The sequence below is a fragment of the Zosterops lateralis genome (assembly GCF_965231275.1).
Source record: "Zosterops lateralis genome assembly, chromosome: 13".
Classification (NCBI taxonomy): Eukaryota; Metazoa; Chordata; class Aves; order Passeriformes; family Zosteropidae; genus Zosterops; species Zosterops lateralis.
Window position 1 is genome coordinate 1861129 of NC_139773.1, and position 25484 is coordinate 1886612.

General features: G+C 55.9%; 4 protein-coding genes and 1 pseudogene across 8 annotated transcripts; 4 read left to right on the plus strand and 1 right to left on the minus strand.

Annotated features, from left to right (window-relative positions):
* Positions 1-641: 641 nt before the first annotated feature.
* On the plus strand, positions 642-4147 carry FAM219B (family with sequence similarity 219 member B; the record flags this gene model as incomplete). The annotated part of the gene is made up of 6 exons (XM_083871013.1): positions 642-731; positions 2046-2148; positions 2410-2494; positions 2843-2920; positions 3192-3240; positions 3387-4147. 6 exons carry the CDS (start codon positions 642-644, stop codon positions 3543-3545), a joined length of 564 nt encoding a protein of 187 aa, XP_083727139.1. The 3' UTR covers positions 3546-4147.
* On the minus strand, positions 3561-10161 carry MPI (mannose phosphate isomerase). Of its 4 annotated transcripts, XM_083871010.1 has the most exons (9): positions 9647-10161; positions 8155-9204; positions 7016-7143; positions 6527-6727; positions 6305-6446; positions 5888-6070; positions 5605-5778; positions 5213-5421; positions 3561-4849 (listed from the first exon to the last, which is right to left on the minus strand). In XM_083871010.1, exons 4-9 carry the CDS (start codon positions 6719-6721, stop codon positions 4631-4633), a joined length of 1122 nt encoding a protein of 373 aa, XP_083727136.1. In that variant the 5' UTR covers positions 6722-6727; positions 7016-7143; positions 8155-9204; positions 9647-10161; the 3' UTR covers positions 3561-4630. The 4 variants fall into 4 exon arrangements, with proteins under 4 accessions (XP_083727136.1, XP_083727137.1, XP_083727135.1 ...); XM_083871011.1 differs by lacking the exon at positions 8155-9204; XM_083871009.1 differs by having other exon boundaries at positions 8155-10161.
* Positions 7567-20710, plus strand: SCAMP2 (secretory carrier membrane protein 2). Its single transcript, XM_083871012.1, has 9 exons — positions 7567-7683; positions 12534-12614; positions 13118-13204; positions 14201-14318; positions 14967-15095; positions 15526-15685; positions 16168-16269; positions 18223-18340; positions 19391-20710. Exons 1-9 carry the CDS (start codon positions 7627-7629, stop codon positions 19535-19537), a joined length of 999 nt encoding a protein of 332 aa, XP_083727138.1. The 5' UTR covers positions 7567-7626; the 3' UTR covers positions 19538-20710.
* A 291-nt stretch (positions 20711-21001) lies between these two features.
* On the plus strand, positions 21002-24226 carry ULK3 (unc-51 like kinase 3). The gene is made up of 16 exons (XM_083870621.1): positions 21002-21128; positions 21365-21505; positions 21687-21807; positions 21911-22015; positions 22095-22238; positions 22329-22411; positions 22480-22635; positions 22710-22815; positions 22930-22970; positions 23060-23162; positions 23274-23338; positions 23460-23538; positions 23623-23663; positions 23745-23792; positions 23868-23922; positions 24090-24226. Exons 1-16 carry the CDS (start codon positions 21027-21029, stop codon positions 24104-24106), a joined length of 1407 nt encoding a protein of 468 aa, XP_083726747.1. The 5' UTR covers positions 21002-21026; the 3' UTR covers positions 24107-24226.
* LOC310914483 lies at positions 24116-24940 on the plus strand (annotated as a pseudogene). The gene has a single exon. The product of its transcript is annotated as an uncharacterized misc_RNA (transcript).
* The last annotated feature ends 544 nt before the right edge of the window (positions 24941-25484 follow it).

Genomic DNA, 25484 nt, shown 5'->3' on the forward strand with positions numbered 1-25484 from the left:
CCTGTTACTTTTGTAGGGAAAAAGAAGGAGCAAACCATGAATGTGCTCTTAGTTGTTACTTACTCTGCAAAGCCCGTGTCCAGACTTCCCAAGCACCTGGCTCTGGGAGAGGAAGAGAAGGAGAGCATGAGGATGGTTCGCACAGCTTTGGGGGAGGAGGAGAACGGGGCCTGGGAGGAGGCATTTCTCTGGGGTGATGTCTGGGGGCTCCTGTTTGCAAGGGTCCTGTCCTCACCAGAAGGGGATCTGTTCTGGGGTAGATCCTGTCCCTGTTTTCCGCTCAGCTCTGGCCCAGGCAAGGGTGTGAGAAAGAAAAAACAAACAAACAAACAAAAAAAAACCCCAACAACAACCAGAAGTGGGTGGGAGGAGAAGGGCAATATCTTAATTTTGTTGTTGTTTTCCTCCTAGAAGAGGGGAATTTTCTGGGAAAACGGGAATTTTTCTCCAAAGTGGGCTCAGGGCAGGAGCCGTGCGGGGCAACCCCTGCTGTTGTGTCCCGCGGTCCCGTCCCCGCGGTCCCGTCCCACCGCGCATGCGCGGCAGAGGCGCGCGCCTTTTCCCCGCCTCCTATTGGCTGAGCCCCGGCAGCTCCGCGCTGCCATTGGCGGGCGGACCATGGGGCGGGGCCAGGGGCGGCCATGGCGACGGGCGGCGGCGGAGCCGGGGCAGGTCCCGGTCCCGCTCCCGGTCCCTCTGCGAGCGGAGCCGGCGGCCGGCGGGGCCCGAGGGTACGTGCGATGTACGGGCGTGCTGGGGGCGCGGGGCTGGGCCGTGAGCGTGGGGCTGCGTGGGGTATGTGCATGGGGGTTATGGGGCTGAGGAGAGCGTGAGGCAGTGTGGGGTGGGATAGCGCTGGGGTATGTCCATGGGCGTGTGCACAAGAGTTATGGGGTTGGGGATGTCTGTAGGGCAGTCTGGGATGTGTGCACAGGGGTTATGGGGTTGGGGATGTCTGTAGGGCAGTCTGGGGTGTGTGCACAGGGGTTATGGGGTTGGGGATATCCATGGGGCAGTGTGGGGTGTGTGCACAGGAGTTATGGGGTTGGGGATATCCATGGGGCAGTGTGGGGTGTGTGCACAGGAGTTATGGGGTTGGGGATATCCATGGGGCAGTGTGGGGTGTGTGCACAGGAGTTATGGGGCTGAGGGTTTCCATGGGGCAGTGTGGGGTGTGTGCACAGGGGTTATGGGGCTGAAGGTTTCCATGGGGCAGTATAAGGGCCGTGTGTAGGGCAGTATAGGAGCAATACAGTGGGAGAGTTCATCTTTCAGAGTTGCAGACATGGAGGCAGAGTACTGTATACATTGTATAAATATATAAATAAATGTATGTACACACACACAGAGGTGTATCAGCACAGCATCAGCTGGGCAGGAAGGGGTATGGCACATCTAAGGGGATCTGGGAGGCCACTGCCTGCCTGGTTATTCCCAGGTTAAAGATCTGTCCTGCTAATTCTGGTTTAAGACAGTGAGGCTAATCCTGGCTGTGCTCTCCAATCACTGTCCCAAGTGCTCTGCCTTGTTCCTTTAATTCCATGTCCCTCCTGTGCCAACTCTCTGATTTTCCTTCTTTTCTTCATTATTTCTTGTGTTTGTGGAGGTTTTTTCCTCCCCTTTGCCCTTAGGAGTGTTGGTTCTCCTTCACAATTGGATAAAAGGAGAAACTTGAAAGGCTCAAACTCCAAAAGTAAAATATGCAGTCCTTACATTTGTGTTTGATTAACCTCCCGTAAATCTCCTCCACCACCTTTTCCCAAGTATTACTGCAGCCAGGCTTGCACAGGACCTGATGGTGACTACCTGTGCTTTTTAGCATCACCATTCCCAAATAATCCTTTCATCTGCTAACAGATCTGCTTATCCCTTTTCCTCTCCCTCCTCCTGGGCTGGGGAGGAGGAGCTCTCCCTCCCCAGCTGTCCTGGGGACAGATTTCCCTGCTGACCTTGAGCTCTCAGGAACGATCAGATGCCCTGAGATGACTCTGCTTTACTTCATCCCCATGGAGAGATGCTAAATGCTTCTTTCTACTCTTTTTTAGCTGATTTGGGCTGAAAAGAAGAGGCTGAACAAAGGGACAGATGTGGTGGAGAAAAGGGGTCCATACATCATGAGCAAACCTCCCTCCATTCAGGCCAAGCTGAGTAAGTGATGCTCGATGGACTGCTGAGATTTCAGGTGTCATTTCCACCTCTGTCCCAGAGCTGGAGTTACCAAAAGCCCTTTTATTCCTTGGTGGGATAAAACCTTTATAAAACCCCATTAAAACCCCACAGAGATGCCTTTGGAAAGCATTGAACTGTGCCCATGCTCACCTGCAACCCCTTCCTCACCCATTCCCCAAAAGAATATCCCTTTAGGAGCACTTGGGAATTTTTCTCTCTGTCCCTGTGCTTGGCTTTCAGAGAGGCAGCGGGAGCTGGCAAAGGCAGCGCTGCGAAGGCAGGGGCTGCTGGGGGCACCCACTGCCCCAAAACCAACTCCTAAAAGGTCTGAGCCCCTCTTCCTATTTTCAAAATGTGTTTTTCATTTTTCTTGGGGAAACTGGGAAACTCAGAGGATTAAAAGTAAGAGTTGGGGACCTTGTTCTGCTGGTTCTGTTCAGCCAGGAACACCCAGTACAATAAAATATCCTGCTTTTCTCTTTATTTGGGGGATGATTTGGTGGTATGGATTTCTTTGGGTATCCTGGGGTTTAGCTGGTGGTGGCCCTGGATAGTGCCTGGGCGTGGGTGGGAAGGAGTGGGATTCCTGACCTGGCTGCTCAGCCTGTCAACTCCATGGATGTGTTTCCACATGAAACATCTGTGCTGGTCTCACTCCTCTGTTTTCTGGCAGGACTGTGAAGTTCAACAAGGGCTACACAGCGCTCAGCCAGACAGCTGATGAAAACCTGGTCTCCCTCGACTCAGACAGGTGAATGTCCCAGGATTTTGGGGTAAATATCCCATGATTTTGAGGGAGGGGGTGCTCCCAGATGGCATTTTTGGGGGGTTGATTTTCCTTGTCACTTGTAGAATGTCTCTGATGCCACTGAGCAGCTCAGAACAGCAAAACCCTCCTGTTGTCCCAGATCTCAAGTATCTCTTGGGGTTTCATTGCCAGCTCCTTTCCCCCTCCCGCAGATCCCCCTTATCTGCATCCTAAAGACCCCTTTTCCTGGCCAGCTGTTTCTTTTCCTCCTTAGTGACGGGGAGCCAGGATCCAGGTGTTCCTCAGGATACTCCTCCGCTGAGGCAAGTGTGGGGCTTTGACACTGTAGGGTCCCCACAGGCTCCCTGGTTCCCCTGACCCCTGGAGGCTCTGGCTGGGGGCTGGAAGCATCACCCCACAGAGCGTGGATGTGTGTCCATCCCGCAGAGCCCCACTTTGTCCCCCGCAGCAGGTGACCCAGGACCTGAGCCAGCAGCTGCTGCAGGACGGGTACCACCTCGACGAGGTCCCCGATGATGAAGACCTGGATCTCATCCCCCCAAAACCCGCCGCCTCCTCTTCCTGCCCCTCTTGTTTCGGAGAAAATCTCTCCTGTGTGATCCAGTAACTGCACAAGAACAGGTCAAAATCCAGCACTTTCTTTGTCCTGTGGGATGGCTGGTGGGTGTCTGGGTCCCACGCCAGGACGGTGACACAAGGACTGCACAATGCTGCTCGTAGCAGAGACCAAGTGACCCCAAAAGACTTCTCACACTCAGCAATATCAGGGGGAGGTTGCACAATGACATTTTGGTGACCTGAATGGGGCCTGGCACTTGGCTGGGGTGGGAAGGGAGGACAGGCAGAGCCTGGCACCTCCACAGGAGTATAAAGGGAAGGGTTTGGGAGTTTCTGGGGTTGGAGCTAATGGCTTATTCCCATTCTCCTCAACGCTGCTTTGATGCAGGCGAGGCACAGCCCAGGCCCCCCATCCCAGCTCTGCACAGGGCTTGGATTTGGGGGGGCTGGAGAGCCTCCCTGCTGCAAACCATAAATGCTGCCTTAAACCATGATCCTGCTCTATGACATAGAGGACAATCAGCTTCTTATACAGAAACCTTATTTAAATATTTCATGTCAAGAGACATGAACTGGTTGGGTGGGGGGCATGTTTGTTTGTTTTTGTATTTTACTTGTAAAAGGGAGCACTCAATAAACTGGATCTCAATACTCAGAAATGGTGCTGGTGCTGTGAGGGGGACTCCTGTTTTCCCTCATCACATCTTAGTCCTTTTCCTGAGGAGCAATGGGGGTGGGGGTCACAGCCAGTGTTGGGGGAATGCTGGAGCTGCTCCCAGCCTCTCTGGCCCCCTTCACCACACTGCCCTTCACCAGGGACAAAGTCACCTCTTTATTCACAGCAGCAGAGGCTCTCCTGCTCCACCACCCCCACACGCAGCCCCTTTTTACAGCCAGGGAAGGGTGACACTGGCTGCCATCAGCCAGGCTTGGGAAGAGCCCACCAGAAGCACCAGAAAGCCTCAGCTTGCCCTGCTCTGCACCACAGTCAAGGAGTTGCTCTGTGGAACTGCTCCTTCTATACATCAGGGCTGGTTTTGGGGATTTAATAGGTGGAAGGAAAACTTTCAAGCCTACACCAGTTTCTATCTAGTCAAACATGGAGTGATGTGGAGGAAGTGTCCCAGGCCCTGCTCAGAGGAGGCAGCAGGCTCGGAAGAGCAGCATCCCGTCGGGCGAGGAGAGGTGGAGGGAGATGCTCTCATTGGCCGAAATGAAGAGCACGGAGCCACGGTGCAGGGACATCTCGGAGGCTGCGGCTGTGGAGGTGCCCACGGCTGTCCCTTGGATCACCAGCAAGATGCTGGCAGAGTCCATGGCAGAGATGAGGTACAGCTTGATGGAGGCAGGGATCTGCCAAGGAAAATGTCACTGTGGCTGGAGCCTCCTTCAGCTCTCCTCCTCTCTGGAGAGCTGGAAAGGCGTTGTCCCCATTCCCACCCCTTTGCTGTGCCTGCAGCAGCCCAAGCCCAGGGACCTCTTTTGTCTGAGGACACCCAAGACCTCTCCCTGGTTCTCTCTCTGCTCAGAACTGCTGGAGAAGGTGAACAAGCTCCAAGGCAGAGAGAACAGGGGAGGGATAAAGAGACCAGCAGCTCCTCATTATGCCCAAGCATCCCTCCCTCCTTGCCAGGACACTGATTACAAAGGAGAGCGAGCCCCATCCAGCTGGAGTGTCCCACCTGGTGTCCACATCTCGGATCTGTCATCACTTACCTCTATCCTCATGATGGCAAAGTCTGGCACGGGTGGGTCGTAGAGGTAGACATAGGGATCGAGCTGGCTCTGCGCTGCCGGGAAGATCTTGGAGCTGCTGGGTGCTGGTGTGTAGTTGAGCATCTCACACAGGGTGAGCACATCGATGAACTTGGGGGTGAGCCCGGCGCGCACCGTGTTATCCGAGCACGCCATGATCTCCACGCAGTCTGCAGGGACCAGGCAGCACTGTCAGCCCACCCCAGCCCTTCCTCCTGTCCCCATGGCCAGCCCTTGCAGGATGCTGGGGTAGGAGAGACCCCCGGCCAGCCCTTGCAGGATGCTGGGGTAGGAGAGCCCCCCAGTCCAGCCCTTGCAGGATGCTGGGGTAGGAGAAGCCCCCTGACACTCACCTCCATGCAGGTAGGCATGGGGCTCATTGGCTCCCAGGAACATGGCCTCCCCTGCCTCCAGCCTCACCAGGTTGAGGAAATAAATGGTGAAGCAACCAATGTCCCCCGGGTACTGGGAGTGCAGCCGCAGCAGCAGGTCCCCGTTGCTCCCTGACGTGTCCTTCCCTTCCGCCGCTGTGCGAGAAGAGACCAGGCCTGACGTGGGGAGGGGGCTGGGGGTGCCCAGCCTCTCCCCTAAACACAGCCCCCAGAACCGGTTTGGGATGTCATAGCCAAGACCCACCTTCCTGGGAGATCCTCTTCACCAGCATGTTCAGCTGGTCCACGAAGAACTTCTTCTCGCTCTTCATGAGGCGGGTGAAGCAGACGCGGAGGGCGGCCGAGACCCCGCGGGGGTCGTCGCTCCCGCTGCGCTCCAGCTGCTCCGCGGCCACCTCCCCGATCAGGGCCCGGAGCTCGGGGACATCTGCAGGGCCAGCCCTGGTCAGAGCCAGTCCCCTGGCCCAGGGGAGCACAGTCACCATCCCCACACCAAATCCCATCCCTAGGGAGCACTGCCCTCACCCTGAGCTCCATCCTAAGGGACCACAGCCCCCATCCACACCCCAAACCCCAACCCAAGGGAGCACGGCCACCATCCCCACCCTGAACTCCATCCCGTGAGAGGACCATCCCCACCCCAAGGTCTGACCATCCTTACTCTGGAGGAAGGAGACAATCTCCTCCACAGGCCTGAAGCCACACAAGCCCTCGAAGCAGGTGAGGGCGATGGCCATTTCGGGCTTGTGGTTGGCATCGGGATAGTGCTCAGGGAACTGGGCGTGGAGCTTCGCTGCCAGCTCCTGGAGAGAGGGGAAAGGAGCTGGGTGACCTCCCCAGGGACACGGGGTCCGGCTGGACTGCCCATCGGGGCTCTCCCTACCTTGTTGGGGTGCGCCTGGACGGACAGGGCGGTGTTGACCGACAGCACCTTGAACAGGAAGGGGAGGTGTCCCTGGAAGGCGTCCTTCACCTTGGCCCCCAGGCAGGCGGGGTTGTCGGCGATCCACTGGCCCAGGGTCTTTTGGGGGATGCGGTTATCCCGGATGAGGGCATCGCCCCGGGGGTGTGTGCCCATCCACAGCTGCGAGACACCGACAGACAGGTGGCACCCTGAGCCGGGGACGGCTTTGCTAGAGACTGCCCGGCTCCAGAGGTGATCCCGGGCAGCTCCCTCGGGGGCTGAGTCATGCCGGGTTTCCCTCCAAGTCCCCTCCCTGTTCCCAGGGGACATGGGACAGCTGGGGGTCAGCAGCACGTCCTGGTAGGACACAGGACGGTGAGAGCCACGGCCACAGGGTGGGATGAACACATGGATGGACACACAGATGGGACGGAGACACGGACAGAATGGACATACAGACTCACTCACCTCAGCATAGGGCTGGTCGGGCTGGATCTGGACCAGGGGGTCACCACTGGCCACCAGCTTGGCCACCTCGCTCTCCGAGCCCACCTTCCCCCAGGCATAGTTCTGCACCGCGCAGGAGAGGGGGAACACTGCGGGAGGGAAGTCAAGTGTTAGCAGGGCACAGAAAGAACCCCCGAAAATCCTTCCGGACACGCACAAAGCCCCCGGGGCAGTGTGAGAGGGTGTCAGGGAGGGAGAGGACGACGGGCTCGGGAGGGCAGACTGTCTGAGGGGATGATTTTCAATCATGGCACGGCGATTTGGGGGTGCTCGGGCGGGGGGCCCTCCGCCCCCAGGGGGACCCCCGTGGCCGCCCAGGGCCCCCATCCCCGCGGCGGGTGCCCGGTGCCCCGCTCACCCCGGATCTCCGCCATGGCTCGGCCGGGCAGGGCCTGGCCCCCTCTCCCCCCCGCCGGCAAGCGCCACTCTGACGTCACGCGGCCACGCCCATCGGGTTAACCCCGCGCCGGCCGTACGCGCCGCCGTGACGTCACGCGGCTCCTGGTCACGCGGGTGCCCCGGAAGCGCCAGGAGCGGCGGCGGCGGGAGCGGAGCAGGAGCTGATCGCGCCCATGTCGGGCTTCGACACCAACCCGTTCGCCGACCCGGTGGACATCAACCCCTTCCAGGTGGGCACCGGGAGCGGGCGGTCCCCCTGGCGCGGCCCGGCCCGGCCGGGCCCCCTCCGTGCCCCGCACGCCGGGACGTGGCACTGAGTGAAGCGCCGTCGGCCAATGGCGTGGCCGCTCCTCCGCGCCTCGGCCAATCAGAGGGAGGGGGCGGGACCGGCGGGGCGTGAGGCGGCTGCGACCCCCGGCCCTGAGGGCGGCCTGCGACCCCCGGCCCGAATCCCCACCCGGACCGCGGGTCCCCTCCCTGCACCCCCGGCTGCCCGGACCTCAGGGTCCCCTCTCCCTTCTCTGTGTCCCCGTTCCCGAGCCCCCGCGCGGCCGGGGCCGGGGGTCCCGTACCCCGTCCGCAGCTCCCGCCGGTCGCCCGGAGCGCTGTGCCCCACGCCGGGGTCCCTCCCGCTCTGTCCCGGGCCGGGCACCTCCTCACCTCGAGCAGGGCTCTCCCACCGCCCTCTCCCCTCCCCTCACCTCGCCAGGCAGGGCACAGAGGGTTTGCTGCCTCTCGGGATGCACAGCAGCTGGGAATGACTGTTCTGAGGTCTTATTAAATATATTCCATCGCTGGAGCCCTCTCGGCCGTGCTGTGTGGTGGTCTGGTTGTCCGCTGGGTCTCTCTGGATCGGTTTTTAAGGCGCTTCAGCGCTTAAAAGTGAGTTCCCAGGGCAAAGCTGTGGATTTTGTGGCTTGAAGCAGGGGATTCCTGTTAAGGTCACTGAGGACTTGGTCTGTGTTCGCTGGGATTAACCTCTGAAAATTGGGGTCATTTGTGCAGGGAGTTGGCCTGGAACAGCCTCTGGGACGTGGTGCCTGTGCAGTGGTGTGAAAATCAGTGTCTGTGAGCTCAGCCTCACCCCTGCTGCTTGGCTGGGGTGTGAGCCACGGGAAGGAGTGTTTTCCTGACCTTGGATTTCGGGGCTGAGCCAAACAGAAATTGTTGATGAAACTGAGTCTTTTGAGGAATCAGAGCGAAAAAAGATTCTTTCTCCCTCACTTTCATTTTAACATAGTCTTGTGACTCCCAGGAACGGAAAGAGTTGGGACGATTGTGTTCCTCTGATATTTTTTCTGGAGGTGGAATATATTGTTGTTCATGGACATGGGATTTGTTGCTTTGGCTCTGAGGAAATAAAGATTCCTAGAATACAGGACAGTTTGGATTGGAAGGGAGATTAAAGCTCATCCAGTCTCACCCCCTGCCATGGGCAGGGACACTTTCCACTGTCCCAGGTTGCTCCAAGCCGCAGTATCCAACCTGGCCTGGGACACTTCCAGGGATCCAGGAGCAGCCACAACTTCTCTGGGCACCCTGTGCCAGGGCCTGCCCACCCTCACAGGGAGGAATCTCCTAATATCCAGTCTAATCTTTGTCAGTTTGAAGCCATTCCCTGTTGTCCTGTCACTTCAGGCCCTTGTAAAAAGTCCGTCTCCATCTTTCCTGTCATCTCCCTTCAGCTGCTTTGTGCACATTAAAGCTGTCCTGGTATCTGACAGAACAGGGCTGTGCTCACTCTTTATGCACTGTTCAAACAAAAAAAGGTTGAAGGTGATTTCCAGCCAGTAACTCCCATGTCATGCTCACTTCTTAACGAGGATTGACACATGTCCTGCCGTGGATTCCCCTGGGACAGCTCTTTGCAGCTCATCTGGTCCTTGCGGAAGGTTCTGTATCCTCCTCTTGGGACTGCAAGTTTTTGTCTTACTTTTTTTTTTCCCAAGAAAAATCCCCCAGTCCCCAGCAGCTGACTGGGAGGATTTTTTGTCTGCTGCTTCCTGGAGCCTCAAAGCCTCGTTGGTCCTGTTTGAAATGGATTCCCAGCCTGTGGGACAGCCTGTTCCCTGCCAGGGGCTGGATCCTGGTGTTGGCTCCGTGCTGGGGTGACCACGTCCCACTGACACTCCCTGACATGCTCTGGGAGCAGGAGAAGCATCCTTACCCTCCCAGCCCCTGGATCTCTCTTACCACAGCACCGGGGTTGTCCCTCCTTGCTGGAGCTCCCAGTTCAGTGCTTCATCCTCCTCAAATCCTGACGTGACCAGAATGTATGCCTTTTCAGGAGACTTTGTTCAGGATGTTCATTAAGCTTTGTGTAAAATAAGCTGCTTTGGTCCTGTTAAAAATATCTCTGGCTGCTCTGTTACTTATTGTAACCAGTTAATGAGAGATGATTAACTTCCTTCCTTTATCTAGTAACCTGCTGGAAGTGGCAGCTGCCTCCAAAACTTTGATCCAAGCTTCAGACAGAGCTGGAAACTTCCATCCTTTTCAGAGATATCAGTAATAAAATCCTCAGGATTTCTCTCAGTGCATCTTCCAGGCAGTGGCAGCACTCTGGGTCTGCAGGACTGGTTATATTTGGGGAATGCTGTGCCAATAAGTTATTTTGACAACTGTTTAAAGTTCCAGGTGATTCTAGGCTGGGCTCTTTTTCCTTGATCTCATCCAGAGAAGCCTCTCATTTTGTTTCTTTAATCTGTGAGAACAGAAGGAAAAGAAAAAAATAGAATTTCTTGCACAAACCTTTCAGCAGCATGGCAGCAACTCTATTTGCATGAAGCCATATTTGAAAATAGTTTTAATATTTGTGGCAGTGCAGTTTGGTTGAGATGTGGAGTTATTCTGTGCTGCCGGCATCCGAAGCCTGTGAAAAGCAACATCCCACATGCCTAGCACTTGAGGAAGCCGTGGTTGGAAGGACAACAAATGGGATCTGCTCATGGCATCCCACAGGTCAAGCCAATTGTTGATTTATGAGCATGAGCTTTGTGGCTGGACACACTGATTGTGGCTGCAAGAGGTTCTGAGTTAATCTCTCTCTCCTGATCCTTTCCAAGGCTTGTTTCAAGAGGGTCAGCTGCCTTTTGCTGTGTAGCTGGCAGAAAATAACTGTGAAACGTGAAGTTTGTGGGCAGCTCCTCGCTGATCTCTGCATTGCTGGTGCTCGCTCATCCCTCACTGCCTGCCCCAGGCTCACGGAAGCTGCTGCTCGTGTATCACCCTCTGCTTTCCTTCCTGCCCTACCCAGACATGTGCCCAAACACTTCAGCTTTGTTGCAAATTCCCTGCTCTTTGGGTTCCTATTTTAGACACACTTGCACAATAGCAGGCAAGTTAAGCAGAGCTGCTGGGCCTTGGCCTTACAGCCTAATGAAGTGATTTTTTTCAAAGCTGTGCAGTAAGATGAGAGCTTGTTTACCTTGGGAATCAAACTGTGGTGCAACTGAAGCTGTGGTGCTGCCCTCTCTGCCCTTGGAGACCCTCCAGCTTTCTTTCAGGTGCAGATGAGCCAAGGGGAGTAAAATGTGTTTTGCAGTGGTGCTGTAGCATTTCTCCTCATTCCCGAGCACTCCCCTCCCAGCCTGACCACCCAGGTGGGTTATGCTGTTTTCACTTTCCACTTCCCACACCTTGAAGGGAGTTTCTCTTCCTTGTGCAGTTGTTTTCTGCTGGACTTTAGTCCAGCTGGGCTCATGTGCTCTAGAATAAAGTGCAGATGATGTGCAGCACTCTTGTATGAGGGGAAGTGTAAACTTGTGCTGACAGCCCTTACCTCTGCACAACTGAAGCTTCCAGAGGAGTCAGAAGTGAAATAAAAGCATATTTTATCTCCAGTGTGGCAGTCCTGCTGCTTCTTCCCACTTTCTGCAGCCCTTCCTCGCCGGGGAGTTGAACTTCCCTGAGCAGCATCCGAGACTCCGCGGTGCCTCAGCCTGGAGTGATTCACAAACGAGTGTGACCTGTTGGTGGGGAGTGCCTGCCGTGCAGGAGCTGTGGAGTTACTCATTAACAGCTCTGTGTGGATCCTGCTCAGCAGAAGGCTGCGCTAGAATCCCGGGAATGGCTCCAGAGGGATTTTCCTCCCTGCCCCGGCTCCCTCAGCCCCAGCACAGCCTCAGTTCCTTCTCACCCTGTGAAGCACTGAATTGGAAGGGCTGGTCTGGACACACGAGGTGCTGAGGGAGGGAGAAGAAGCCACTTTTTAATTTTCTGACCAACACCCGGCTCTCAGGTTGCCAAGCAGGGGGATTTCTGAGTTCAAAAAGGGCCTTGGAATAACTGGGGAGAGAGTGCTCCAGAGGGCAATGTCTGGCTGCCCAAGAGGAATCTCTGCATGGAAAGGAGGGGGTAGAAAAGAGAATAAAAACAGCTGCCTGCAGTGCAGGTGAGGGGAGAGAGGTGCTCTGAGGTGCAGAGAGCCTGTTTTTAAACATCAGAGGATTTGATGGAGACGAGTGGGAGGTGCTGTGAGTAGAAGTGAGAGCTGTTATGCCAGCAGCATTAAAACCTCCTAAAATAATTGGTGTCACACCTCCAGCTCAGTTTTCCTGAGTGTTTCACTTAATCCAGAGCAATCATTGGCATTTTAGCGTGCTGGCATCTCTCAGCCAGGATCAGCTGTATCTCATTTTGTGTGGCTCTATGCTTGTTTCATGAGGCCCAGCGACATCCTGACTGTGGGTGGGTGAATCCAAATCCCTGGAAATTAGGAATAACTCGCTGTAGGTGAGCAGAAGTAACCTGCACAAAGCATTCCTGTGCCAAAAGCACATTGTGGTTGTTCAGACACCCCTCTTGGCTGAACAGGAGATTCTTTCTGCTCACAATTCTTGCCTTGCTGGTAGTCATCTCCTTGGATATTTAAATTCCATGCCAGCCAGGGCCATCTCCCTGTGGCAGGGATATGTTTCACCCCCTCAAATTCCCAGCTAACAAGCAGATGGAAAGCAGGCAGCATGGGTAAGATGCACCTGATGTTCTTAAAGGCCTTTTCCAAACTGAACAATTCAGTACTGTCAATGATGATACCCCATGTCCAATGCTGATTTACCCATGTGCTCTCTCCCTCCAGGACCCCTCGGTGACACAGCTCACAAACACCAGCCAGAGTGGCTTGGATGAATTCAACCCCTTTTCCGAGAGCTCCCAGCTGGTACGTGCCATGTGTCTTTGTGCTCTGTGTACCTGGTGGTAGTTTTAGTGGTGTAGAAGGTCCATTAATAAGTGCAGCTTAAAAATCCCCGAGGAATTCACAGCTGATTTCCCTGTGGATGTGGCTCATGGCATGCAGGAGCGGGCAATTGCTCCTGCACTGGAGCCATAATAAGCTCCCAGCTGGAGCTCTCCATTCACATGGAACAGCTCCTCTCCAGCTGGCTGCTGACTCCCAGGGAAGCCCCATGAAGTGTGAAGGGGAAGATGGTTTGTGGCAGCACACAGCAGGATTTATTTGCTCCCTGGGCTGGGAGCTGAGCTGCCTTGGCGGCGTCATTGACGGACAGCTGGGAGATCCTCATCCTTATTCCCTGGCTGCTGCTGTGAGCCAGGAAGGAGAAGAAGGGCAGGAAGCTGAGATCTGTGGTTTAAACAATTCACCAAGAGCCAGGAGTGTTTCCCCTGCCGTGTTTTTCCCTGGTTGCCTGTGGTCTCTTGCAGACAAATGCGGCGCGGACGACACCAGCGCAGCCCTCGGGCCACTCGCAGCCAGCTGTGCTGCAGACATCTGTGGAGCCCACGCCACAGGTACAGCCCCTCCCTGCTGCCCTCCCAGCCTCCTCGAGCTCCCAGGGCCTCTGGGAGCACAGGATTCCCTGGGGTGGTGACTGGGAAGCTGCAGGTGATCTTTTCAACTTGCATTTCCAAGTCAGATCTTTATAGGGAATGCACACATACAGTCCTTGTGTCTCCTTCTCTGTCCCTCTGGTGGCAGAGCTTGTGTCCTTTTGGCTCTGGCTTCCCTCTGAAATCCCAGAATGTATCCTGTTAATGCTTTTAGCTTAGCTCTGGTGTCTGATCAGACACGCTTGTCACCCTGATTTTTTAGCCTTCTGATGTTTGCATTTTTGAACTGGAGTTTTCTTACTCATTGTAACATAAACAAAGTAGATTGGTTTTGCATTCTTCTCTGTGATGGACTTCTGGCTTGACCAGTGGGGGTCAGAGAGGTGTCAACCTCATTCCCCAATTGCTGGTCAAAGTCCAAACCCTATTTAAACCCAAAACCCAAAATAAACCTCCTTCTTCTTTCTCATCTCACAACTGGACAGTGTAAGTGTCCTTCTTTTGTGTCTATCAAGTGACACACGCTCAGTGCTAGGAGAATAAATGCAAGTCCCTGACTGCCAGAACCACCTCATCCAAAGACCTGAGGCTGCTGGGAGAGAGAATAATTTCTCAGAATACAAAACAGGTAGAAGAGATCTTTAAGAGGTGTGGTAGGCAGCTGGGAAGGGAAGGGAATTTTCCTGGTAAGCCCAGGAACCCTGCTCACCACTCTGTTGTGAGGTGCTCAGAGCAGTGAAGTGAACTGTGAGGTAGAGCAAGCTGTGGATAAGCTCCTCCTGCAGGCCCTATCTTCCTATGGGATAACTTGATTTTGTCCTCCAGTGGCAGAACCAAGGTGTCTGAGGCTGAGCTTTCATGTCACCCTGTGGCCTGCTTCCTTCTCAGCCTGGCACCTAGTGGTACCACCACAGCCCAGGGCAGGGCTGACCACTCTGCTCTTCGTCCCCTCCTCAGGCAGTGGCTGCAGCAGCACAGGCAGGGCTGCTCCAGCAGCAGGCAGAGCTAGAGAGGAAGGCAGCTGAGCTGGAGAAGAAGGAAAGGGAACTGCAGAGCCACGCAGCCAGCATTGACCGTGAGTACTGACTCCTGCCCAGGGCAGCCTGGATCACTTGGTTTGCCAGGATTTCAGGGAAACTCCCTGTGGCAGCCCTATTGGGACAGGGCATCCCACAGCTTCCAAGATGGGAAGGCAGCTCAGAGGTGGGATGCTGGAGGCCAGCTCTGGTGGGTCCCTGCCCTCAAGCAGCTGCATTTCACCACCAAAAGCTTTCATACACCCATCTGTACCTGTGTAACAGCTGGTGAGTGACACTGCCAAGCTGAGGCTTCTCACTGAGAGCAGCAAAGCTCTTCTTCTCAGCCTCAACACTCTCTTAACCACAGGAACCCAATATTTCCCCCCCTAATTTTGGTTTGAAGTGGCTGAACCTGGGCTTGCAGGGCTGAGTGATGGTGGCTGGGATGGCCCTTTGGCCAGTGCAGGGGAATTCTGCCTTCCTCAAGGGAAAACCCCTGCACACAGCTGCTCTGACAGCAGTTTATCCCATTCCTGCTGTGCTGCCTGCTCAGATGTAGGAACTGCCTGACCCCTGGGCTCTGCCAAGGCTTTGATGCATGAATTAAACAACAACTGGATGGCTGCTTGGAAATTCTGGGGTGGGAATTAGTCTTTCAACAAGAGAAGAGCAAGTGAAGAGCTGCTCCTTCCTCCCTTCCACAGCGAGGCAGAACAACTGGCCTCCTCTCCCCAAGAGATGTCCCATCAAGCCGTGCTTCTATCAGGATTTTTCTGCAGACATCCCAGCTGACTACCAGCGGATATGCAAGATGCTCTATTACTTGTGGATGTGTAAGTAACAGTTTGAACTGCAGTCAGAATGCTTTTTGAGGAGATTCTGTGTAAAAAGCTGAGCTCTGTTGCACAGTAAATGCAGTTGGTGTTGTCTGCAAGGCTAAAATCATGTTCCTCTCCTTTCTTATGAAGATAAATGTGAAGGACCCCAAGTTTATGCTTTGGGAATAGCTCATTCATGACAGAATTTTAATCGTTTGATGGAGGCTTGAACACCTATTTAAGATTTGGCTGTGAGCAGCAGGATCAGATGAGCTTCTTAGCTCAAACTCTGTTTCCCTTCCAAGGGAGGCAGGGAAATTAGATGGCCCAAAGTCACCTTAATTTCTGCAGCTCTCCGTGTGTTCAGTGACAGAGACATTGGGGATACTTTGGAGTTTCCAAGAGCTTACTGATGCTGTTTTTCTCTCTCTCCCACCCCAAACAGTGCATTCCATCACCCTGTTCCTAAACCTGCTCGCTTGCCTGGCGTGGTTCTCAGTAGACAGCAACAGAGGAGTGGACTTTGGTCTCTCGATTCTGTGGTTAATTTTATTCACCCCTTGTGCCTTTCTCTGTTGGTACCGACCAATTTACAAGGCTTTCAGGCAAGTACTGTTTTTTTTTATTGTAACGGGGATGTATCTCTTTGTGGGAGGAGCTTTGGGTTTATCTGTTCCCATCGTGTATTGCCCGCAGGATTTTTCCAGCTCTTTGCATCATTAGATAAACCCAAACCACTATGTCACTATACATATTAGATCTGTCTGATAGAACTTAATTATGGTGATCCTTTTTCATCCTGGAATCCAAGCCTAGGCAGATATAGGGTGCTTTTAATTCATTTTTTATTCCCTTTATTAATTTCTGAGGCACTGTTTGGTACAGTAATGGTAAGCACATTTGTTTGTTGAGGGAACCCCACTGGGCAGAGTGCTGGATTTGCAGTGGACACATTTGGGTGCCCAAATTCCTCTCCTCAGCAGCTCTCCCTGGAGAAAGGAGTTCACTGAAGCTGTTCCTCTCCTCTCAGAGCAGGGACTCAGTGCAGGGATCATGGGTTTCACTCCTGTTGCCATCTCTCCTGCAGGTCTGACAGCTCCTTCAGCTTCTTCGTCTTCTTTTTCATCTTCTTCTGCCAAATAGCAATCTACATCATCCAGGCTGTCGGAATTCCTGGCTGGGGAGACAGGTAAGCTTGGCTTCGCTGCCTGCAGTGTCACAGATCCCTTCTCTCACCAGGGCTGTGACTGGCAGGAGCTTTGGGGCCTGATTCTGACAGCTGCCTGTTCTTCCTGCTGTGGTTTTCCTCTCTCAGCCCATGCACAGCCTTGGCAGGTCCCAGCTGCCTCCCTCCTCTGCTCTTCCCATCCTAATCCCAGTTTGTGAAGGAGTGTGAGAAGGAAAGATGTGAATTACTGGATATTGGGAAGAAATCCTTCCCTATGAGGGAGGTGAGGCCCTGGCACAGGTTGCCTAGAGATGCTGTGGCTGCCCCTGGATCCCTGGAAATGTCCATGGCCAGGTTGGACATTGGAGCTTGGAGCACCCTGGAATAGTGAAAAGTGTCCCCTGGCAGGGGAGTGGAATGTGATGAGTTTTGAGGCCCCTTCCAATCCAAACCATTGTGTGATTCTGTGAGAACTCTTCCGTGCCTCTTCTGCTGCCTTTTCCCTCAGTCAGAACAGATCATATTGATCCTCTATTGTGAAGCAGATCTGCCTTGTTTAAATTGGAGCCTTCCCTGCCAGCAGTGGGGGGCTGGGGGATCTCTGACCTGAAATCTGGGTGCTGCTCAGCCTGATACTGCTGCCACCACCCTGACCCTGTTCCCAAACTCTCCCTGAATTCCTCTGGAGCGTGTGGTTGGTGGGCTGAGATAGAGCGAGGCTAAAAGCCTCTCTGCTTTTCTCAGTGACATTGTCCAGAAGGGTGAGCCTGGGCTTCTGGAGCGAGTCCAGCAGCCTCATGTCAGCAGCTGTGCCCTGCAGGGAGAGCACAGCCTTTCCTTTTGCCTTGCTGCCTTGGCTGCAGCTCCCATTCTGGAGTTAGGGAGCGCAGGGAAAAGGTTAGCAGCCCGTGGTGCTTCTCCCTGGAGGAAGCCTCCAGGTGGGAGCTGCTGTCTATTTCTGCTGCTGCCTGCAGAAGGGCTCGTGGGCAGAGCTGTCCTCGGCCTCCCTGCCACTGCCTGAGTCACGAGGGGTGGGGAGGGGGTTCAGTCTGGCTTGGAGAGGCTGCCTGGAGCTTTCTGCTCCGTTTCCTCCCGCCAGACAGTGCGGATATTTTTGGCTGCAGTGCGTGGTGTGCCTTTCCGCTTCCCTGTGCTGCGAGGAGCGGTGCCACACATGGGATGGGACCTGTTCCCTCCCTCCTGCTGCCACACGGTGTGCTTGGCTGAGCAGTTGGAAAGGTTCCTTTCTCAGCACCCAGGAAGGTGTTCTGAGTGAGGTGTCTTGGTATTTTCAGCCACAGCCAAGTGCTGGTAACTGCTTGAATTCTCCCTGTCCCTTCCCTTCAACAACTCCCAGTGTCTGTAATGTAGAATTGTGGAATCACAGAATGCTTTGGGTTGGAAGAGACCCTAAGGTTCATCTCATCCATGGGCATGACACCTTCCACTATCCCAGATTGCTCCAATCGCTGTCCAGCCTGGCCTGGGACACCTCCAGGGATGGAGCAGCCACAGCTGCTCTGGACAACCTGTGCCAGGGTTTCACCACCACCCTTCCTGCCTCTTCCTCTCGCTCCCGACCCTTACATCCCTGTCAGGGTGACACTTGAGTCCTGGCTCCAGCTGATCTCTTCCAATTTAGCTGTCCCAGCCTATCCTTACCCTACTTGGCTGAATTTTGATAAGGTGTCCATGGAAGTCACTGTTGGCGCCAAGGGTATTGATTTTGCTGCCTGAGAGGAGGGCACAGGGCTGGAATGTGGGTGGGGTGAGTACAATCCTCCTCTAAAAATGCTAATGGAAACTATCCCCAAAACAAGGGTCTGGATGGACTCTGGGCTCCCATTTCCACAGCTGCTTGGTTTTGTACTCCCCTGTAACCTTCCCCTGCAGCACCTGTGGGTGCTTGTCCCCCCGTGCTCCAGCTGTGCAGGAATGCTGTCCCTGCTCACCCCGCTCTCCTCTCCCTGGCAGCGGCTGGATCGCGGCGCTGTCGGAGGTGCACAGGAACCTGGCCGTGGTGGTGATCATGATGGTGGTGGCAGCGTTCTTCACGCTCTGCGCTGTCCTCTCCCTCTTCCTCCTCAAGCAGGTGAGTGCCTGGGGGGCCAGCAGAGCTCAGAGGTTTGACCCCTCCCTTCACCCACTCGAAGGGAATGATGACGGGATGGGAGCACTGGTGGGTCAAGAGGTTTTAATTAAAGTGTTTTTGCTTGTGCTTCCTGCATCGATGCCAAATTTCTTGGACACTCTTGAAGTGGGAAGTAGCCTCCCTTTGGAGTCATAGAATTATGAAATTATTTGGGAAGGGACCTTAGAGTTCATCTTACTCCCTGCCACGGGCAGGGACACTTCCCACTATCTCAGGTTCCTCCAAGCCCCAATGTCCAACCTGGCCTGGAACGTTTCCAGCAATCCAGGGACAGCCATAGTTCCTCTGGGCACCCTGTGCCAGGGCCTCCCCACCCTCACAGAGACAGATTTTTTTCCTGATACCCCATCTAACCCTGTCCTCTAGCAGTTTAAAATCATTGCCCCTTGTCCTGCCCAGAGCTGGCAAAGCAGAGGTGGCTATGGCTCTGTTCAGCATCCAGGGATTTTCAGCCACTGCTCCCACAGGATTATGGGGCTTTTCAAAGCCTGGTGGGATCTCAGTGAGTGTCTTCCCACTGGTTCCTAAACCCAACCCTCCTCCCTTCTCCTGCCTGACAACAGCAGGGCTGGATTTCTGCAGGAACAGCAGAAATGAAGCTTGGGGCAAGGCAAGGACAGGCTGGACTGATCCTGTTTTTATTGGTACTTCCTTATTTTCTCCTGCATTTATTTTGAAGGAAATAACTGATACTGTTGGCACCTTCAGGTCCTGCCCTCCAGTAAATACTGGGTTAAGTCTGAGCCATCACACTGGCGGGAGTTTTGGGTCTGAAACAAGGGATTTTGCTGAGAATTCCACGTTTTTCAGCAAATGAAGGTCTCCTGAAATCTGCAGCATCCCATGCTGGGAGCTATGGAGCCCCTGGCTCCAGCCCATCCTCTCCAGCTGTCAAGGGAGCTGGTTAGCCAAGGCAAAACGAGGTGTGTGCAGCAATCCCACAGCCACAGGCTGATTTCATTCTCTCTCTCCCTCCCCTCTTGTTCCCAGGTGCATTCCCTGTATCGGCGCACAGGAGCCAGCTTCCAAAGGGCCCAGGAGGAGTTTTCCCAAGGCATCCTCACCAACAGGAGCTTCCAGAACGCAGCGGCCGGGGCAGCCTCCTCGGCTGCACAGAGTGCTTTCCGGGGAAACTAACCCTTCCCCGGAAATCCAGCCCTTCCAGGGCTGCCTCCCTCTCACTTCCTCTGCCATCATCTCTCCAACCTTCAGTTATTATTTTTTTTTCTAAAAATGCACTTTTTGGGGGTACCATGTGAGCTCTGTGATGCCAACACTCCTGATGAGAAGAGGGTTCTTTTAGGTTCAGCTGAGCTACGGTTTGGATGATTAGTTTTCCCTGTCTTGTTTTAGGGTGTGGGGAGATGGGGGAAGACATTCTCTGAGGCAAATATTCCTCTCTCCAGGACCTTCCGGGTGTTTGTCTCTTCCTCCCCTTACTCTGTCTGTAGCAGGAAGATGAGGGGAAGCAGATTTTTGATTTTATTCTCTCTCTTCTCTTGGCCTTTGCTACGAAGAATTTGATTATCTGCTGTTTTGGGAGGGTTTTGTAACGTGCATGTAGTTGATGTCGTTAATTTTAAGAACAGAAACTGTACTTTTGGTTTATTACACTCACATGATGCTGTATTTTGACCTCATAACTGCTGGGCTTCCCGAGAGCCAGAATAACGTGGCACGAAGGAAAATCTGGGAGCAGGGGGGAGTGTGTGGGGGTTTGTATTTCCCCTGGTCCCCCCAGGGCACATCCCTTGCTTCCACGAGGATCCTGCAGGTGCCAGCCCCAGGCATGGAGAGGGGAAGAAGGGATCAGTGGAAGCTGAGTCTTCTCAGTGACTTGAAACCAGGCGAAGGACGGGAAAAGGGATTTTGGTTTGGCTCCCAGCTCCAGGTTGGGGCAGCTGAGGATGCCAGGTCACACAGTGCCTGTGACGCCCTTCTCCAACTAACCTTGAATGAGTCTCCAGGGAAAGCTCCTCCATGCCTTCCTCCTCACGAGTTTAATTTTTTTTTAGGTGGGAAGGAACTGTTTTGATGTGTTCAGCTGCATCCCAAGATGGGATGTCTCTTGGGGCGCGGGTGAGGCACAGGGGTGGATGGGGGCAGATTCCCACCTCTCCCTCCTTCAGCCCCGTGTTTTGGCTGTCGGGGAGGGGGTTTCATGCAGATTTGACTTTGTGGTGCCCCTTTGCCAGAGTGGGGCTTGTATTAGACCCCCATCCTGTGCTGGTGAGGGGCGGTGGGGGGGCACTGAGATACAGAAATCGGTGTTTTTACATCCTTTTCCTCCTGTGTTATTGGGTTCCCCCCCCCCCCGTCTGATCTTTTAATGTTTAAAAAAATTAATAATAAAAGATTGTTCATGTGGTCCAGATACGTGGTCCGTGCCGGCGGGAGGGGGCGTGGTCATACTGGGGGCGGGGGATAGGGGCGTGGCCATGCGAGGGGCGGGGCCAAGGTGGACGGATGTATCGGGGGCGTGGCTTGGCTCGCGGTTAAAGGATGTATGGGCGTGGTCTAGTGGGTATGGGGGCGTGTCTATGGGCGTGGCCTGAGCCGTGGCGCGCCGGGAAGGCGGAAGCGGCTCCCGGGCCCCGAGTGCCGGGGCCGGGGGTCCGGAGGGGCCATGGCCGGGGCCGGCTGGGCCCCGCCGCGCCTCGACGAGTTCATTCTCACCGAGCCCCTCGGCTCCGGCACCTACGCCACCGTCTATAAGGCCTACAGGAAGGTAGGGCCGAGCCCGCCGCGGGGTTCGCCTTTTTGCTCCCCAATCTGCCCCCCTCGCTCCCGTGGGACTCCCGTTTTCCACTCCTCCATATGGGGTACCGCCCCTATAGCCGCTGCCTGGCACCGGCCGCCCCCTTGCAGGGTTCCTTCCCTTCCCTCCCCACCCGGCGGGCGGGGGGAGCAGCCCGGGGTGGCTGTGTGCGTGGGGGGCTCCAGCGTTGCCCCCGTCCTCGGCAGAGGGACACGCGTGAGGTGGTGGCCATCAAGTGCGTCAACAAGAGGAGCCTGAACCGAGCATCGGTGGAGAACCTGCTGACAGAGATCGAGATCCTCAAGACCATCCGCCATCCCAACATTGTGGAACTCAAGGACTTCCAGGTGGGCTGGCGGCTTCCCGGGTGGGGGCTCTGAGACAGAAGTACTCTGCCTTGGATCCGTCCCTGCTTCCCAAGGGTGTATCCGTGGGGCTTGGTGCCAGCAACTGGGCAAACTGGTCTGGGTGAACCTGTGTGGGTGGGTCTTGCTGGGGTGGCACTGGTGGGGTCTTATTGCCTGGCAGTGGGACAGTGACCACATCTACCTGATCATGGAGTTCTGCGCCGGGGGGGACCTCTCCCGCTTCATCAGGATGCGCCGGATGCTCCCCGAGAAGGTGGCACGTGTCTTCCTGCAGCAGCTTGGTGAGGACACCCCTCCTGGCTCCCACTCTGCCTCTGGTGGAGACCCTTCCTGAGGGTTTTGGGATGCAGGGCTGTGCCATCACGTGCCCATCCACCCACCCAGCCTGTGCCCTGAAGTTCCTCCACGACCGCAACATCTCCCACCTGGACCTGAAACCGCAGAACATCCTCCTGAGCGCCCCGGAGAACCCCCAGCTGAAGCTGGCAGGTCAGGACAGCTCCCTGGGAGGGGCTGGGAGGGGGCAGCCCCGTTCTCCCTGTGCCCCCACGAGCTCTCTGTCTGGCAGATTTCGGCTTTGCTCAGTACATGTCCCCGTGGGATGAGAAGCACGTGCTGCGCGGCTCCCCGCTCTACATGGCCCCCGAGATGGTGTGCCGGCAGCACTATGACGCCCGCGTTGACCTGTGGTCGGTGGGCGTCATCCTTTACGGTGAGTTTGGCTTTTATTGCCCCGGGAGGCTCTGCTCAGGGCTGGTTCCCCCTCTCCATCTTCCCCCCACCGCTCTTTTTCCCTCCACAGAAGCACTTTTTGGGAAGCCGCCCTTTGCTTCCCATTCCTTCGCCGAGCTGGAGGAGAAGATCCGCAGTGACCGGGCTGTGCAGGTAACGGGTGGGATGGAGCTGGGGGGGTTCCCACAGTGGTCACTGGGCTTAGTCCCTTCCTTCCCCAGCTTCCCAGCCGGCCCCAGCTCTCTCTGGAATGCCGGGATCTCTTGGGACAGCTGCTGGAGAGGGACCCTCAGAAGCGCATCTCCTTCGAGTGCTTCTTCGCCCACCCCTTCGTGGACATGGAGCACATCCCTGGCCCTGAGAGCCTTGGCAAGGCGGTGAGCTGGGGCTGGGGGCTGCTCCATGGGAACAGGGGAGTTCCAAGCCCTGAGACTCCCCTTGCATTCTCCAGACTGACCTGGTGGTGGAGGCGGTAAGGAAGGATCAGGAAGGAGATGCCAAGGCCGCCTTCTCCCTCTACCGCAAAGCCCTGGAGTATTTTGTGCCAGCGCTGCACTGTGAGTCCCCTCAGGGGGTTATGTGGGACCTGGGTGTGTTTTTGGAGGGCAGCACCCCAGGGGAGGCCAATTTTCAGCCCTCCCAGCCCTGTGTCTGGTCGTTCCCCCCCTCAGATGAAACTGATGCTCGGCGCAAAGAAGCCATCCGGGCCAAGGTGAGCAAAAACCCCTGGGGGGGTGGGGGCAGCACCTCCATCCTCTGCACCCCATATTGGGGGTCTCCTCACCCCCAAAATGCCCACAGGTGAGGCAGTACATCTCCCGAGCAGAGGAGCTGAAGGTTTTGGTCACCTCCAGCAACAAGAACCTCCTGGAGAAAGGAAACCCAGCCAGGGAGCTCCTTAAAGGTAGTGATTTCTGAGCATCCCCTGGTGTTGGAGCTGGCAGGGGGCAGTGGTGGGGTTTTGGGCTGAAGGGGGAAGGTTTTGGGCAATCCCCGTAGCCATGTCCCCTTGCAGAGATGGCCAAGGACAAGCCTCGGCTCTGCGCCGCGCTGCAAGTGGCTTCAGCTGCCATCGCTAAGGTGAGGGGTCACCTTTGGGGGTCCCCTCACCCCCCGAGGGAAGGGGAAGGTGCAAACGTGATGGGGGGGAGGGGGCTGCTGGGTGCCCCCAGCCACAGCCAGTCCTTGGGACCTGTTGCAGGAGGAGGAAGGCAGGGATGACAGTGATGCCCTGGAGCTGTACCAGCAGAGCTTGGGGGAGCTGCTGCTGCTGCTGGCCGGTGAGTTGGGACTGTGGCCGGGGTTTTAGGGCAGGGATGGATCCTGCTCCCATCGCTCATCCCATGGCACATTTCCCCCCGCAGCGGAGCCGGCGGGGCGGCGGCGGGAGCTGCTCCATGCGGAGGTGAGTGCCAGCCCTGGGATACCCGGCTGTCCCCGGTGGCCTGGCTCCAGAGGGACTGTGTCCCCTCTCTCTCCCCACCAGATCCAGACCCTGATGGCCCGAGCCGAATACCTGAAGGATCAAATCAAGGTATGATGAATGAGGGGGGCTCCGGAGCATGCTGGGGGAGGATAAAGGCTGGAAAAAACCCCTCTCCCTTGGCAGATGCGGGAGGCACAATCCCTGGGCAAAGAGGCGCTGGCAGAGTCCGTCCGGAGCGGTGAGTCGCCAAGGGCACTTGGGGAATATTCCTCCAGCTGCCACAGGCATGCGGATATCCCTGCCCGTGGCTGATCCCAACCCCGCACAGCCCCGGCTCCCCCCGGCACGGGCCCGTCCCCGCCCGGAGGGGCGGAGCCCGCTGAGTCCCGGTGTGCCCCGGCACAGCCTGTACCTTGCAGTGACTCCCCGGAGCTGCCCAGCGGGACGCTGCTCACCGCCCTGCCAGGAAACGCCCAGACGAGGCTTCTGTCCCCCCCAGCAGGGTGACACTTGGGGGGTCACCCTCGGGCTCCCAGCCCCGGGGGACCTGCGGGGACATCTGCCCCTCTCCCAGGTGCTGGCTCATTTCCCTGCCAGCCCTGCCTGGACCGTCTGCTGCTGCAGCCTCCCCTGCCACAGCGGGCGGGTTATTCCACTCTAATTCCCTCCGCTGGCTGCCACGGGAAGGGTATTTTTATCCTGGCACTGGGCTCTGGCAGGAAATCCCCCCTGCTTTTTTGGCTGGGTGCTTCTTTCACCTCCCAAATTCTGGGGGAGCCCACACGGCTCAGGTCCACAAATCCGGCTGGGAGCTGAGGGTGGACAAGGATGCTCCGCTGTGCCTTCCTTGCCCAGCATCTACCTCTGCATCCACTGCTGCTCGTCCAGCCTCCAGCACCCACTGCACTTGTCCCAGCCCAGCCATACCTCCCTGCCTCTCACTGCTGGAGCACTGGGAATGAGGCTTTTCCTTCCTAAACCTGGAGCGTGACAGGCACTGGCAGCGTCATCAGCGTCATCGTGACCATGAGCAGGGCTCAACAGGGACCGAGCTGGGCATGAGCAGCAATCAATCACCTTCAGGGAGACACTCTCAGCATCCTGCCTGCCCTGCTCCATTCCTCAGGGCCCTGACACCCCCAACACCCAAATCATGTTCCCAGGAATCACTGGTATGGGGTGCTGAGGTTGCTTGTCCCGCAAAACAAGGTATTTGTCTCAAAATCTACTGTATTTCAAGAGAATGTAATTTATTGTCTTTAATAAACTTTAATTTTGATTTCTCCACCTCTTCTGCTCTTGGGTTTGTGATTTAAGCCTAAGAGGTGTCCCCAGGCAGGCCCAGGACCCAGAGCCAGCCTGGGCTCCTGGAGGCATTGAGGAGAGCTGGGGACTCTCATCCCTGTTCCCCCAGGAGCAGAGCTGGGGTGTGCCCTCCTCTGCTCCAGCAGTGCTCTCCCTTCCTGTGCTCCCCAGGGACACGAGGCAGCCAAAGCAAGGTTTGACCTTGTTTTCACTTCCCATCTTTTTATTTTTTTGCGTGTGTGGAAAATACGGAACAGAACAACACGAGCCATTACGTAAAATCCTGTTTTCTCCAATAGATTTTTGTGGCGGGTGAGGAAGGGCCAGGCTGGGCCATGGGGGAAGGCAGACGGGCTGAAGCAAACAACAGGAACATTTTTGGGGTGTCTCATGGACATTCTGATCTGTGACAGCCTCCCCCCAGCTCCTGCCCCTGTGCCGGCTGCTCCCTGCTCAAACCAGTGCAGAGCTTCCCAGGCAGATGCGAATAAGGCA